Source organism: Micromys minutus (genome assembly GCF_963924665.1).
Source record: "Micromys minutus genome assembly, chromosome: 1".
Taxonomy (NCBI): Eukaryota; Metazoa; Chordata; class Mammalia; order Rodentia; family Muridae; genus Micromys; species Micromys minutus.
Window position 1 is genome coordinate 406,158 of NC_137969.1, and position 15,260 is coordinate 421,417.

At 34.7% G+C, this 15,260-nt stretch overlaps 1 protein-coding gene across 1 annotated transcript in view; it reads left to right on the forward strand.

Annotated features, from left to right (window-relative positions):
- The window catches only part of ARAP2 (ArfGAP with RhoGAP domain, ankyrin repeat and PH domain 2), a gene marked incomplete at both ends in the record, with an annotated part of 211,369 nt that overhangs the window by 177,779 nt on the left and 18,330 nt on the right, over positions 1 to 15,260 (forward strand). Inside the window, one exon of the mRNA XM_080913098.1 lies at positions 5,216 to 5,343. Within this exon, the coding sequence (XP_080769224.1) occupies positions 5,216 to 5,343 (128 nt within the window). The remainder of the gene's footprint in view (positions 1 to 5,215; positions 5,344 to 15,260) is intronic.

The following is a 15,260-nucleotide window of genomic DNA, read 5'->3' on the forward strand; positions in this document are numbered from 1 at the left end:
CTTTAAACCCCTAGGAGAGAAAAGCACCAGTCAGAAACAAATTGATCACCTATAATCACTGACAACATGATGACAAGAGGAAAGTATAAGAATCCAAACAATGGAAACCAAGACAACCTGGCAATATCAAAACCCATTTCTCCCAACACAGAAAATAGGGGATTTCCCAACACTCCGGAAAAAAAAAACAAAATTTAGACTTAAAATCAAATTTCATGAGGATGATAGAGATCTCGAGAAGCTCATAAATAATTCCCTCATATAATAACAGGAGAACTAGGAGAAATGACTCAAGGAACTAAAGGAAAACACAACCAAACAGGTAAAGGAATTAAAAAGAAAAATAGATATAATAAAGAAATCACAAAAAGAGAAACCCTAGAGATAGAATATCTAAGAAAGAAATCAGGAGTCATAGATACAAGATTCACCAACACATTACAAGTGATATAAGAGAGGGTATCAGGGGCCAAAGACAACATAAAAAAACATAGATAAAACAGTCAGATAAGATGCAAAACCCCAAAAGCTCCCAACCCAAAATGTCTAGGAGAACCAAGACACAGTGAGTAGACCAAACCTAAGGATAATAGGTGTAGAAGAGGCCGAGAAGAATATAAGTAAAAGGCACAGTAAATATTTTCAACAAAATCATAGAAGAAAACTTTCCTACCCTTAAAAATAAGATGACCATGAAAATACTAGAAGCCTACAGAACTCCAAATAGAGTGGACCAGAAAAGAAATTTTTCCCAACACATAATAGTCAAAACACCAAATGTTCAAAACAAAGAAAGAATACTAAAGTCAATAAGGGAAAAAGGACATGTAACATATAAAGGCAGAATAATCAGAATTACACCAGACTTCTCAACAGAGACTATGAGAAAACTAAAGCATCCTGGACAGATATCATACAGACTCTAGGAAAACACAAATGCCAGCCCAGGTTACTTTATCCAGCAAAACTCTCAATTACCATAGATGGAGAGACCAATATACTGCAGTATAAAACCAAATTTACACAATATTTGACCTCAAATCCAGCATAAAAAGTATAATAAACAAAAAATCCAATGGCTGAAGTAGCCATTCTAACATAAAATAAAATAGATTTTCAACCAAAAGTTATAAAAAAAATAAGGAAGGACACTTTTTACTCATACAAAGAAAAATCTAAAAGACAAACTCTCAATCCTGAATATCTATGCTCCAAATAAAAGAGCACCCTCATTCATATAAGAAACCCTACTAAAGCTCAAAGCATATATTGCTCCACACACAATAATAGTCGGAGACTTCAACACTACACTCTCTTCAATAGACAGAACATGGGAGCATAAACTGAACAGAGACACAGCAAAACTAGCAGAGGTTATGAACCAATTGGAATTAACAGACATCTATAGAACATTTCATCCTATAACAGAAGAATATACCTTATATTTAGCACCTCACAGCACCTTCTACAAAATTGACCATATAGTCAGTTACAAAACAATCCTCAATAGGTATAAGAAGATTGAAATACTCCCATGCATCCTATCAGATCACCATGGATTAAGGCTAGTCTTTAATAACAACAAAGACAACAAAAAGCCCACAAACACATGGAAGCTTAACAATGTGCTACTCAACAATAACATGGTGAAGAAAAAAAATAAAAAAAGAAATTAAGGATTTTTTATAATTTAATGAAAATGAAAGCACAGAATACCCAAACCTATGGAATGCAAGGAAAGCAATACTAAGAGGAAAACACATACCTCTGAGTGTCTCTAAAAGAAAACTGGAGAGAGCATTCAGTAGCAGTTTGACAGGCCAGCTGATAGCTCTAGAACAAAAAGAAGCATATACACCCAAGAGAAGTAGAGGGCAGGAAATAATCAAACCTGGAGCAAAAATCAATCAAGTAGAAACAAAAAGAACCATACAAAAAATCAACAAAACCAGGGTGCTAGTTCTTTGAGGAAATCAACAAGACCAATCAACCCTTAGCCAGACTAACTATAGGACACACAGAGAGTATCCAAATTAATAAAATCATAAATGAAAGGGGAGACATAACAGCAGCAATGCAGGAGATTTAAAGTATCAGATCCTACTACAAAAGTCTATACTCAACAAAACTGGAAAATCTGGAGGGAATGGACAAATTTCTATACAGATACCAGATTCAAAAGTAAAATCAGAATCAGATAAAATATCTAAACAGTCCCATAACACCAAAAGAAATAGAAGCAGTCATAAAAAAAACTGCCCAACCAAAAAACCCAAAATTAGATAGGTTAAGTGCAGAATTCTATCAGACCTTTATAGTAGACTCTCCAAACTATTCCACAAAATAGAGACAGAAGGAACATTATTCAACTCATTCTTTCAAGCCACAATCATACTTATTCCTGAAATACACAGAGACCCTACAAAGAAAGGGACATTTAGTCCAATCTCCCTCATGAACATTGATTCAAATATACTCAATAAAATTCTTATAAACCGAATCCAAGACCACATCAATATGACCATTCACCATGATCAAGTAGGCTTCATCCCTGGGATGCAGGTTCAGTATACAGAAATCCAGCAAAGTAATCCACCATATAAACAAACACAAAGAAAATATCCACATAATCATCTAGATACTGAGAAAGCATTTGACAAAATTCAACACCCCTTCATTTTAAAAGTCTTGAAGGAGCAGGAATCTAAGGTCCATACCTAAAAAAAGTAAAAGCAATATACAGCATACCAGTAGCCAACATCAAACTAAACAGTGAGAAATTGAAACAATCCCACTAAAATTAGGTACTGGACAAGACTGCCAACTCTCCTTCTACCTATTTGATATAGTACTGGAAATCCTTGCCAGAGCATTTGGAAAATAAAAGGAAGTCAAAGAGATACAAATAAGAAAGGAAGAAGTAAAACATTACTATTTGCAGGTGACATAATAGTGTAGTTAAGCGACCCCACAACTTCCACCAGAGAACCCCTACAGCTGATAAACAAGTTCAGCAAAGTGGCTGGATATAAAATTAACTCAAACAAATCAGTAGCCTTGCTATACTCAAAGGACAAACATGTGAAGAAAGAAATTAGGGAAAAGATACCCTTCACAATAGTCACAAAAACTATGAAATACCTTGGTGTGACTCTAACTAAGCAAGTGAAGGACCTGTATGACAAGAACTTCAAACCTCTAAAGAAGGAAATCGAGGAAGATCTCAGAAAATGGAAAGATCTCCCATGCTCATGGATTGGAAAGATCAACATTTTAAAAATGGCCATCTTACCAAATGCAATCTACAGTAATAATCACACACATTCTCCTTCATTCACGTCATAGATTTGACTGTTTATTGTAGTTGAAGCAACTGGTCTTAAATTTTGTTTGTTAACTATCAGAAAAAATATTATTAAACTCTCTCTTGTTTTGTAAAAAAAAAGTCATCATGCCCTTATAGGAGGCACCTTCATGACCTTCTTAAAATCCTGAGGGTCACCAAAATGCCTCACCTATAAATGCCATCAACACAAGAATTTAAAAAAAAAAAAAAGAACCTTGGTATGCTATTCATGGCTATGTAGCAATTTCCTCTGAAAGAAAATATTCTGTCTTGAAGGGAGGCTCCTTAAGATTCAGGGAGTAAACAAAATTCACAAGTCTCTAGAAAACAATAACTGGAAATTCTCAGGGAGTTTCTGAAATTTCCAAGATTTTCCAGGCAGTACCTGAGATTACCAAAGCAGTACAAGTGGTGAGGAGATTCTGACTCCATTGAGCTGTCTTCAAGTCATTCAGTATGCTCTAGAGATGCAAATTTTCCAAGTTGTTAAAAAGGCTGTGTGGGTGGGGGGAGCTTTCAGAGATGCAGTTTCTTTGGAGTTGTTCATGTTCCTATAAATAACTTTTTCCACACTCTTGTAAGTAAGCTCAGTAGGTTACTTCTAAGTTTGCCATGTTAAATTTTAGTGGATTTATTATTTACTCTGTTCTTGGTTATCTGAGGAAGATTCAACTCATTTGTCTCTCACCACCATGGGGCAGGGTTTTTCCAGAGGTCTTTCAAGTCATCCAAAAGGCATTTATGTGGCTCTAAAAGGCATAAGGTTAGATTGCATATAGATACTTATCCCATCATTTGTTGCAATGGATTTTATCTTTTTGACTTCTTTATATCCTGACTCTATGTGAAGTGCTCTTGTACTTTAGCGTTCAACTTACGCTTTTATGAATTACTGCCCTCTCACTAGTGAAATGTTTCTCTTTTCTCTTCTTTGTACAACTGTTTCCTTTGCCATGTTCAATATTTGAAGAATCAGAGCAACAGTGCTTGTAGGGTAAGAAGCAAATGGACAAACTCCTTACCCTGGTCTGACTCCAAGCTCTGTCAAAGCTGTACTTTTCTTCTAGCTCATTGAAAAGCCTGTAAAAGTCAAACCCTCTGCTGTCTCTCTTCCCATTCAGAGGCAGAAAACTCTCTAAATTTCTCCCCAATAAATCTCTTGCCTGAAGTTTGTTAAGAATAAATAAATAAATTAATAATTCTATGAAGTAGCTACTCTTTTTCAATTGATAGTACATATGAACTTAAGACCATTTCTTTCTTTCCAACTCATTTTTCCATATTCTTCCATCATGCAAACCTTCCTATACTTAGAATCTTGCCCACTGCTTATATCCTGGGTCACACTTATGTGAAATTTAACTTATTATGTAATGAATCAAGAACTTCCACATAAAACCAGATACACTGAAACTAATAGAAGAGAAAGTAGGGGAAGAACCTCAAACATATAGGCACAGGGGAAAATTTCCTGAACAAAAGACCAGTATCTTATGCTCTATGATCAAGAATGGACATAAAATAAAGTCTTCAAGGTTTTAAAATATATAGAGCTGGAGAGGTACTTCAGTGATTAAGAACATTTACTACTCTCAGATTTCAGTTCCCAGCACTCACATTGGGCAGCTGTCAGTCATTTGTAACTCTAGCTTCATTAAATCATGTGACTTAATGCCTACTAATGTCCTCCAGTGACATTCATACTAGTAGGGCATACATTCAAACAGACACATACACATAGGCACACCAAAGTATTTAATTGACATAACTAAAATTAAATATTTAAAAAATAAATGTATGAATGATTTTTATTATATCTCCAAGAAGTGAAATGTATCCAATTTCCAAAAGTTGTGTTCTGTTTTACAGAGAAAAGTATCAAAGAAGGTATCTTAAAACTCAAAGAAGAACCATCTAAAATACTGTCTGGGAATAAATTTCAAGACCGATGTGTTGTTTTACGAGATGGACATCTCTTTATTTACAAGGATCCAAAGGTAATTGTATAAGCAGGATTTGTGCATATATGTTATTGTTTTTATGGGTATTTTAGTCTTCATCTGACACTAGAAGCAACCATCCTGCTGGTGACTTCCTGCAGGAATGGTGAATCCCCCAGAAGGTTTTTTATTGTTGAGAATGTTTTTTTGCTATTCTGGGTTTCTTTTTCTAACTCTATAAAGAATTGATTTGGGATTTTGATGGGGATTGCATTGAATTTGTATATTTCCTTTGGCAAGATGGCCATTTTTACTATGTTGATGTGTAAGAGATATTTTTGAAACATGAAATGTATAAAAATATTTTCATAAAAGTATGGTAACTAAGATATCCAAAAGAATAGGATGAGGCAAGTTGCAGAATGAACAGAAATATTCAAAATATTAATATCTAAAAATCAAAATGTCTAATCGGGATATTATGATTGAGCAAATACTACATGAAGGAAGCTTTAGAGATATTAGTGTACTTTTCTAAAAACCACTTGCTTTAATGAAAATCATGTGTGACAGCTCCAATTTGGAGAGGGATGCTAAGTAACTGGAGTGCTTATAAATAGTTCGTGAAAGGGTGAAATCATATTATGCAGGATTCTTTAACAGTTTCTGTGTAAAGTTATTCATCTACCTGCAAATAATAATATCCAAGCAGTTATAAATGAAATGGAAACTTCATTTACAAAACTGCCCATAAATAGAGCGATATGGTCACAGATAGAATACTACTACTTAGATTTCTAGTGCATGTCACAACACAAATTATGGAAATACAACAATCAGTATAGAGCTATATTACAACCATTTGGCTCACTCTATGGTGAACGAACTCAGAAAGTATTTGCTTTGCCTGAAGAGAAAAATAGCCAGCTGTAGAGGTCCCTGGGAGCAGGAAGGTGAAATAGTAGCTAGTGAGAAGCCTTCCCTGTCTTCTTATTTCACCTGACACACTCAAAAAAGAGCCTGCCTAAATATCATGTAGTTGATTTCTGTTCTCTCTGCAGAGGAAAACTAAACTTTTTTTTCATGCCTTTACTTATTTATTTATTTACAACTTTATTTAATGAAGAGAGATATGTGTACAGATTTTTAAAAGCATTTTGGCAGTTCTTTTAGAGGTTTGATAGCATGCATTGAAATCCCACTAGCCATAAGCATAAAGTACTTGTAGAACAGAATGTAACATGGAAACAGTCAGAGTTTTGTGTGTACAGATTAGACATAATGATCTTTGAATACCAAAAATTGCCACAAGGCTATATTCCTAGCTCTTGGATTATTAATGATTTAAGGTCTAGGTGTACCACACTCTGAGAAGGTGCTATACACTGATCTTTTTTCCTAAGAAGGACTGGAGCTTTCACTATTTGGCCTCTGTTATTCTTGAGCTTCATATGGCCTTCAAGAACTAAGATACCTACATGTTTCAAAATGTATGAGTGGGTTTTAAAGTTCTTGAATCATATATCTATTTCATTGAAAATCAAATATAGACTTTATAGGCGATTATTTTATTGATGTAAACTATAACCTTGTTAACTTTGTCTACTTTTCTATAGTGAGCCATACAGCTTGTTCTGGTTTACTTGATCATTGATCTTCCATACTTGTGACAAGTAGGTACAGGGTTGCGTTTTCAGTTAGAGGCCATTCTAAGGGTTTGAATAATCAGCATGAATATTTTGTCCAATCAAAGCTCTTATTCAAACAGAAAGCTCTTAATTATTTTCAGTAATAGAAAGAACAGCATCATGGCCACAATATCACCAAATAACAATAGTGTTAGTATTGTCAGGCACCACACTATGTGGCATTGGCTAGCTTCCTTTCATTCTTTCTAGAAGCTCCCTGGAATGGGGACTATTACTACTCTTTCATGACAAATGAAGAAATTGAGTCACAATGATTTCACATAACTAACCAGAGACTATATAACCACTAAGCAGTGAAGAATCTATTTCTACAATGAGATTTTAAAAGCTCTATGATGAAATTACCTAAGAACAATAAATTAATATATAAAATAAATTAATAAAATAAAAAAATACTTTAGCTTAGTATTTTGACTGACAATTTATTGGAAGATAATTGGGCTTTCTCATCTGAAACCAACTGTTCTTAAAGGTGGTTCAGTGGAGCTTAGAGAGTTAAGAGCACTTACATCTCCTACAGAGGACCCTGATTTAATTCCCTGCACTAATATGGTGTTTGCAACCATCTCTATCAGTCTCTAGTCCCAGGGCAGCGGAAGCTCTCATCTAGTATAGATGGGTGCTGGGCACTCACAGATGAGACAAACATATATTCAGGGTTTTCTGCAATATCTTATAAGCACCCAGGGTTTTAAATCATGGGGACCGTAGTTATAAAATTATAGTCTAATTATTAAGTGTAAAAATTTGGTTCTGGGACAGTTTTACTAATATATGTGCCCTATATACGTTTAGAAAGTTATTTTCTGCAAAGAAATTAAAAAAATTATAAACTGAGAACTACTTTTAAACCAACTGTTAATTAGAAATAACTTATGAATGTTCATTAACAACAAATTAGGGTAATACACCAGGGAAGATAGATTTTGTTTTCACAGGTTTTTCCCTACACATAAATTGTTAATTAAAATATGCTCAGAACTGATTTACATAAAAGGTGAGAGGTTTCAATGAATATTGCCATTACTCACTCAATGGTGTGAAAAAAAGCAAATGGGGGGAGAAGTGATCCTTAACAGTTGCACTAATAAGCAAATTCCTTATAGCCCAAGGCCCAATTCTGAAGCTCACTTATTCAACTGAAGTAGTTAATAACTTCACTTAGAAATATAATAACTCAAGCAACTCATTGTAGATCATGAAAGTTTAATTTTTTAAGCTTTCTGGGGCATTCATCAGGAATTAGACATGAGAGAGACAGAGACAGAAAGAGACAGAGACAGAGAGAGACAAAGAGATGTAAACTCAAATATACTTTTGTAGAACTTTCCATTGGGAACTTTGTGGTTCCTTATGCATGATCAGTTTGAACTTGAACAGAAAGACTTATAAGAGATTTATTTTCTAGTCCCTGATTTGCCTCTCTAGTCAGGACTTGAGTGGGATATAAAGTGATAAGCATAAATGGCAGGAGTGACCTGGGGGATTTTGTTTCTTCATAAGCATTGGCATTCTAAGACATGCAGATGCCCTCATTGGCATTCAGTTGAAACTGCTGCCTTAGCCATGCATGCATGCAAGGATTAACCACCTAAACTGCCAGGGAGGATGTTAGCCTCAGTTGTAGTATGATTTAATCTTCCAACAGAGGTAAGCAGGAATTACCCTTTAGTATGCAGGTTTAGTGGTCAGCTTTGCACTTCTTGGATGGACCTATAGAGGGGTACTCAAAGAACATACCTCAAGATCACACAAAAAAAGGCATTTACGTTTTTAAAAGTTTGTTCCTTAAAATTCAACAAATTACCAAGTCATAAGTGTTGGAATAGATTTCTTTGCCCCAGACAAACCACAACAAAACATGGTTCCACGTGGAGAGGTTTCACAGACAGGGTTCAGGGTGAAGAGAGGAGAAGAAAAGAGAGAAAAAGGGAGGTTTTGTCTTTTGTGGGGGTAGTGAAGTCACTTACTCCTAACTGTGTGTAGCTGTCTGAACTGGTATACCCTGAGATCGCTTGGCTGTTTCCATGGCAATGGATAAGCCAGGACCCTGTCACCTGTGGGTGGTGCCATCAATGGAGGTAGGAGCCACGCTAGTGCCAGCAATAAGAATGATATCAAAACTAATTTCTCATTTGTACTTAGACTGTGTGTCAAGTATTATTAAATGCCCTTAGCAAGAAATAGAAGCTAATATGAAGGGAACTATAGAACATCACTGATAAAATTTGTGTAATCTTACAGATATTGATTTCTAACCTCAGAGTTGTTTTAAAACTGTATGAACATGATAGTTTATCTCAAAAGAAAAGTAGATAAGAATAATAGCAAATACTTTTGGGAATAAGAAAATGAAATATTTTTCCAATCATTAAAATATGTAACACATCAGAAAATATTAAATAATGCAACTTAATATAAAAGTGAGTATAGAGGAATGGCACTATGAAGTGCAGTATAAGAATTCTGTAATTCCAGGTTACATCTGGTTTTACATGTACTTTATGCTCATTGTAACTATTAAGATCTTAATTCACACTATCAAACCTTAAAAAAACCAAGTACTGACAAAAATGTATTTGTATACTTTTATGCAAAAAATGCTTAAAATCTATACATTTATCTTTGTTTTTTTAAAATAAAGTTGTTAATTAAAAAAAGAATTCTGTATCCAGACCTAATTCTTAGAAATATGTCACATAAATTGTAAGTATTAACTATGGGCTTTTATTAAATAAATTCCAATGGAATAATTGTCAACAAAAATATTTAATTTTAATTTTCACACATATTGAAATCTAAAATATCTTGGGCTAACAGAATAATTAAATAATTTAAAATAGTAATCATCAAAATTCACAAGACCATGAAAACAAGATTCTGTCAATTGTACCAGAATATCTTGCATTAATCAAAACTTGAGAATGGGTAAACACTCAGGGTTGTGGTACATTTTTGTAATTCTGTTAGGAGACCCCAGTACAGCAAGACTTCCCTTTCCACATATTAGGTGCAAACCACACTCTGTAAAAGCCTGTTTTTACAGAGAATTATTTTTTAACTGAAATTTCTTTTTTTTCTTACCACTTTATTTATAAAAAAGAGGGATACATATACAGATTTCTAAAGGCATTTTGGCATAACATTATATGAATATTTTTGTCAATACTTAATTCTGTTAGAGCTTTGATAGCATGCATTGAAATCCCACTAGTTACCATAAGCATGAAGTACATGTAGGACAGGACATAACATGGTAGCAGATTTCTTGTTGAACATAGATTAAGCATAATGAGCTGTGAATACCAAGTATATTATCTTAGCTCTTGGATTATTAATGATTTAAGGTCCAGGTGTACCACACTCTGAGGGGGTGTTATACATTTATTCTTTTTCCCTAAGAAGGACTGGGGCTTTATTTTTTATTTTTGGCCTTTGTTTTTCTTGAGCTTCATAAATAAAGGGGGGCTTTGATTGATGAACTTCAATACTGTAGTAGCTTTACCAGGGTACTCAACCTCAGGAGGAAGGAGTGGCCAAATAAGGGAATAGACCTCGGTGGCTAGTTTTAGGAATATAACCTAAGGGTTTTTAGTCCTGCAGATATAATGTGGGAGAAGAGTGTGGCTTTCCAGGGCCACGTTCAAACTGTCCTGAGACCTTTCACCTACCACTTGAGAAATAAGAACAGATGAATCAAGGTTATGCAGTGCTGTGTAGTAAGTTCAGAGTTTGAGGCCACATGAGAACTTTTCTCAAAAACTTAGTTTATTTGGCTTCATGAAAAAAGCAAAATTAAAGCAAAAAGCAGTTCAAATCAAACATTCTATTAAAAAGAGACCTTATTTTCATGTGAATATATTGAGTGTCTATAAAAAAAAATAAGCAAAGATATGGACATAGATTGTTAAAGATAAAAACTTTGTCTTAATTAGATTATAAAAACATGTTATTCATAATTTCCCCATTTGTGACTGTTAATAGCCCAAAAGGGAAGTTAATTCATGAACTGTGTGTGCATATATCTTCAGTGAAAATAAGATAGTTACCACTGTGCAGATCTAAATTCTCCGTGAAAATCCCACAGTTCATTCACTACCAGAGGGCACTTGTCACAAGGCATTGGTCCTTACTTTCTTGCTATGTTTTCTAAAACTATTTCCTCTGAGTTCTCAGGCTCCCACTCTCTAAAATCATCTTTCAGCATTATTTTTTATATTTATTTAATTTATATATGTTAGTACACTGACACACTAACTTCAGACACAGCGGAAGAGGGCATTACAGATGGTTGTGAGCCACCATGTGGTTACTGAGAATTAAACTCAGGACCCCTGGAAGAGCAGTCAGTGCTGTTAACCACTGAACCATCTCTCCAGCCCAGCTTTCAACATTATAAAATAGCTTCTACTTTTTACTTTTCAAGTTTGATTTGTTATAAAGAATTGATATCACAGTAACACTTTAATATATAACATATAGGCAAGTTAAATAGTTGAAATTTTATGAAATAATCTGAGGTTCTAGCAAATGGCTATATCAGAACTTGTATAAGGTGGTGTGTTCTATATTTATAAGGGTAACTGTGAACTCATTTTTTGCTAATCACTGGACTACACTTGATAGATGTTATGGTGGTGGTGGTGGTTGTTGTTTAACCATTACAGTAGCTTTTCACAATTACACTGTGCTGTTTCCTTCACTTGCTTCTGCCTCTGGCTCATATAATCTTTCCCTTCCTCTTCTGCAACATCTTTTAACAACTTTCAGATACTTATTTAAATAAATACATATGTCCAAAGGGCTTTGGAGAACACAGAAGTGATCCAGAAACAGCATAAATTGCTTTTATAATATATCTTATAAGTTATTTTTGATAATATTCATCAGTCTAACTACTTAGAACAATTTATTATGTACCTTTGCATGTACATGGTCTGTTTTATCCAATTGTAAAATTCATATTGCATAAAATTGACTTCATTATTATTATTTTTTTAATTTTTTTCACCAGATAAATCTTTTTTATTCTTTTTTTATAAAACCAAATTATTTTACAAAACAAAGATAAATGTACAGATTTTAAACATTTTTAGCTTAAAATTATACATTTTTTGTCAATACATTTTTTTCACATTTAACATAATTTTTACATAAAACTATATGAATATATTTTTTAGTCAGTACTTGATTTTTTTCAAGGTTTGATTGTATGCCTGGAAAACTTAATAGTTACAATGAGCTAAGGTACATGTAAAACAAAATGTAACATGGAAATAGTTAAAGTTTTCTTGTTTTGTAAATATTTTTTTTGTTTTGTTTTGTTTTCTTTATTTCTTGGACTTCATACAGTCTGTGAGTTGTTTCTGGGGGAGTGCAAGCCTCTGGGGTTAGCATCCCACTATCAGTGACTGCATATTATGTCTGTTCTTTTGTGACTGGGTTATCTCAATCAGGATGATATTCTCTAGATGCAGCCATTTTCTTAAGAATTTGGTTAAGTCATTGTTTCTGGTGGCTGAGTAGTATTCCATTGTGTATATGTACCACAATTTTTGTATCCATTCATCTTCTGAGGAACATCTGGGTTCCTTCCAGCTTCTGGCTATTATAAATAGGGCTGCTATGAACATTGTGGTGCATATATCTTTGTTCTGTATTAAAGTGTCTCTGGGGTATATGCCAGAAGTGGAATAGCTGGGTCTTCAGGTAGTACTATATCCAATTTTCTGAGGTATCGCCAGACTGATTTCCAGGGTGGTTGTATTAGCTTGCAACCCCACCAACAGTGGAGAAGTGTTCCTCTTTCTCCGCAGCCTCTCCAGCATCTGCTGTCATCTGAGTTTTGGATCTTGGCCAATCTGACTGGTGTGAGGTGGAATCTCAGGGTTGTTTTGATTTGCATTTCCCTGATGGCTAAGGATGTCAAGCACTTCCTCAGATGTTTCTCGGCCATTCTGTGTTTCTAAACTGAAAATGTTTTGTTTAGCTCTGTACCCCATTTTTTAATAGGGTTATTTGATTCTCTGGTGTCTAGCTTTTTGAGTTCCTTGTACACCTTGGATATTAGGCCTCTATCTGATGTGGTGTTGGTAAAGATCTTTTCCCATTCTGTTGGTTGCCGTTTTGTTTTCTTGACGATGTCCTTAGCCTTACAGAAACTTTGCAATCTCATTAAGTCCCATTTGTTAATCTTTGACCTTAGAGCTTGAGCCATTGGTGTTTTGTTCAGGAAATTTTCTCCTGTGCCTATGTGTTCTAAGGTTTTCCCTACTTTCTCTTCTAATAGTTTTAGTGTATCTGGTTTAATGTGGAGATCTTTGATCCACTTACACTTGAGCTATGTACAAGGAGATAAGAAAGGGTCTTTTTTCATTCTTTTGCATGCTGAGTGCCAGTTGGACCAGCACCATTTGTTGAATAGGCTGTCCTTTTTCCATTGAATGTTTACTGCCCCTTTGTCAAAAATCAGGTGACCATATACATGAGGGCTCATTTCTGGATCTTCTATTCTATTCCATTGATGGACATGCCTATTTCTGTACCAGTACGATGCAATTTTCAGCACATTTGCCTTGTAATATAGCTTGAGGTCAGGGATAGTGATTCCCACAGATGTTTTTCTGTTGTTGAGGATGGATTTCGCTATTCTAGGTCTTTTGTTATTCCATATGAAATTACACATTGATCTTTCCAATTCCATGAAGAACTGGGTTGGAATTTTGATGGGGATTGCATTGAACCTGTAGATTGCTTTTGGTAGGATGGCCATTTTTAAGATGTTGATCTTTCCAATCCATGAGCATGAGATATCTTTCCATTTTCTGAGATCCTCCTCAATTTCTTTCTTTAGAGGATTGAAGTTCTTGTCATACAGGTCCTACATTTGCTTAGTTAGAGTCACACCAAGGAATTTCATAGTTTTTGTGATGATTGTGAAGGGTACCTTTTTCTTAATTTCTTTCTCCACATGTTTGTCCTTTGAGTATAGGAAGGCTACTGATTTCTTTGAATTAATTTTGTATCCAGCCACTTTGCTGAACTTGTTTATCAGCTGTAGGAGTTCTCTGGTGGAATTTTTGGGTTCACTCAAGTACACTATCATGTCATCAGCAATGAGTGATGTTTTTATCTCTTCCTTTCCAATTTGTATCCCCTTGATCTCCTTTTACTGTCTAATTGTCTAATCATCTGCAAATAGTGATGATATTACTTTTTCCTTTCCAATTTGTATCCCTTTGATTTCATTTTGCTAATTTCTCCAGCCAGGACTTCCAGTACTATGTTGAATAGGTAGGGGGAGATGAGCAGCCTTGTCGAGTTTCTGATTTTAGTGGGATTGCTTCAAGTTTCTCGACATTAAGTTTGATGTTGTCTGTTGGTTTGCTGTATATTGCTTTTATTATGTTTAAGTATGGACCTTGGATTCCTGTTCTTTCCAGGACTTTTAACATGAAGTGGTGTTGGATTTTGTCGAATGCTTTCTCAGCATCTAGTGAGATGACCATGTGATTTTGGTCTTTGAGTTTGTTTATATGGTGGATTACATTGATGGATTTCCTTATGTTAAACCATCCCTGCATCCCAGGGATGAAGCCTACTTGGTCATGATGAATGATTGTTTTGATGTGTTCTTGGATTCGGTTTGCAAGGATTTTGTTGAGTATTTTTGCATCAATGTTCATAAGTGAGATTGGTCTGAAGTTCTTTTTCCTTGTAGGGTCTTTGTGTGGTTTAGGTACGAGCGTTATAGTAGCCTCAAAAAAATGAGTTGGGTAATATTCCATCTGATTCTATCTTTTGGAATAGTTTGGCAAGTATTGGTGTTATATCCCCAATAAATGTCTGATAAAATTCTGCACTGAACCTGTCTGGACCTGGGCTTTTTTTGGTTGGGAGGCTTTGGATGACTTCTTCTATTTCTTTAGGTGTTATAGGGTTATTTAGATGATTTATTTGGTTCTGGTCTAACTTTGGGACCTTGTATCTGTCTAGGAATTCGTCCATTTCCTCCAGATTTTCCAATTTTGTGGAATATAAGTTTTTGTAGTAGGATGTGATGATTTCTTGAATTTCCTCAGTTTCAGTTCTGTCACCACTTTCCTTTCTGATTTTGTTAATTTGGATACTCTCTCTTTGCCCTCTAGTTAGTCTGGCTAGGGGTTTATCAATCTTGTTGATTTTCTCAAAGAACCAACTCTTTGTTTTGTTGATTCTTTCAATGGTTCTTTTTGTTTCTATTTGGTCTATTTCTGCCTTAATTTT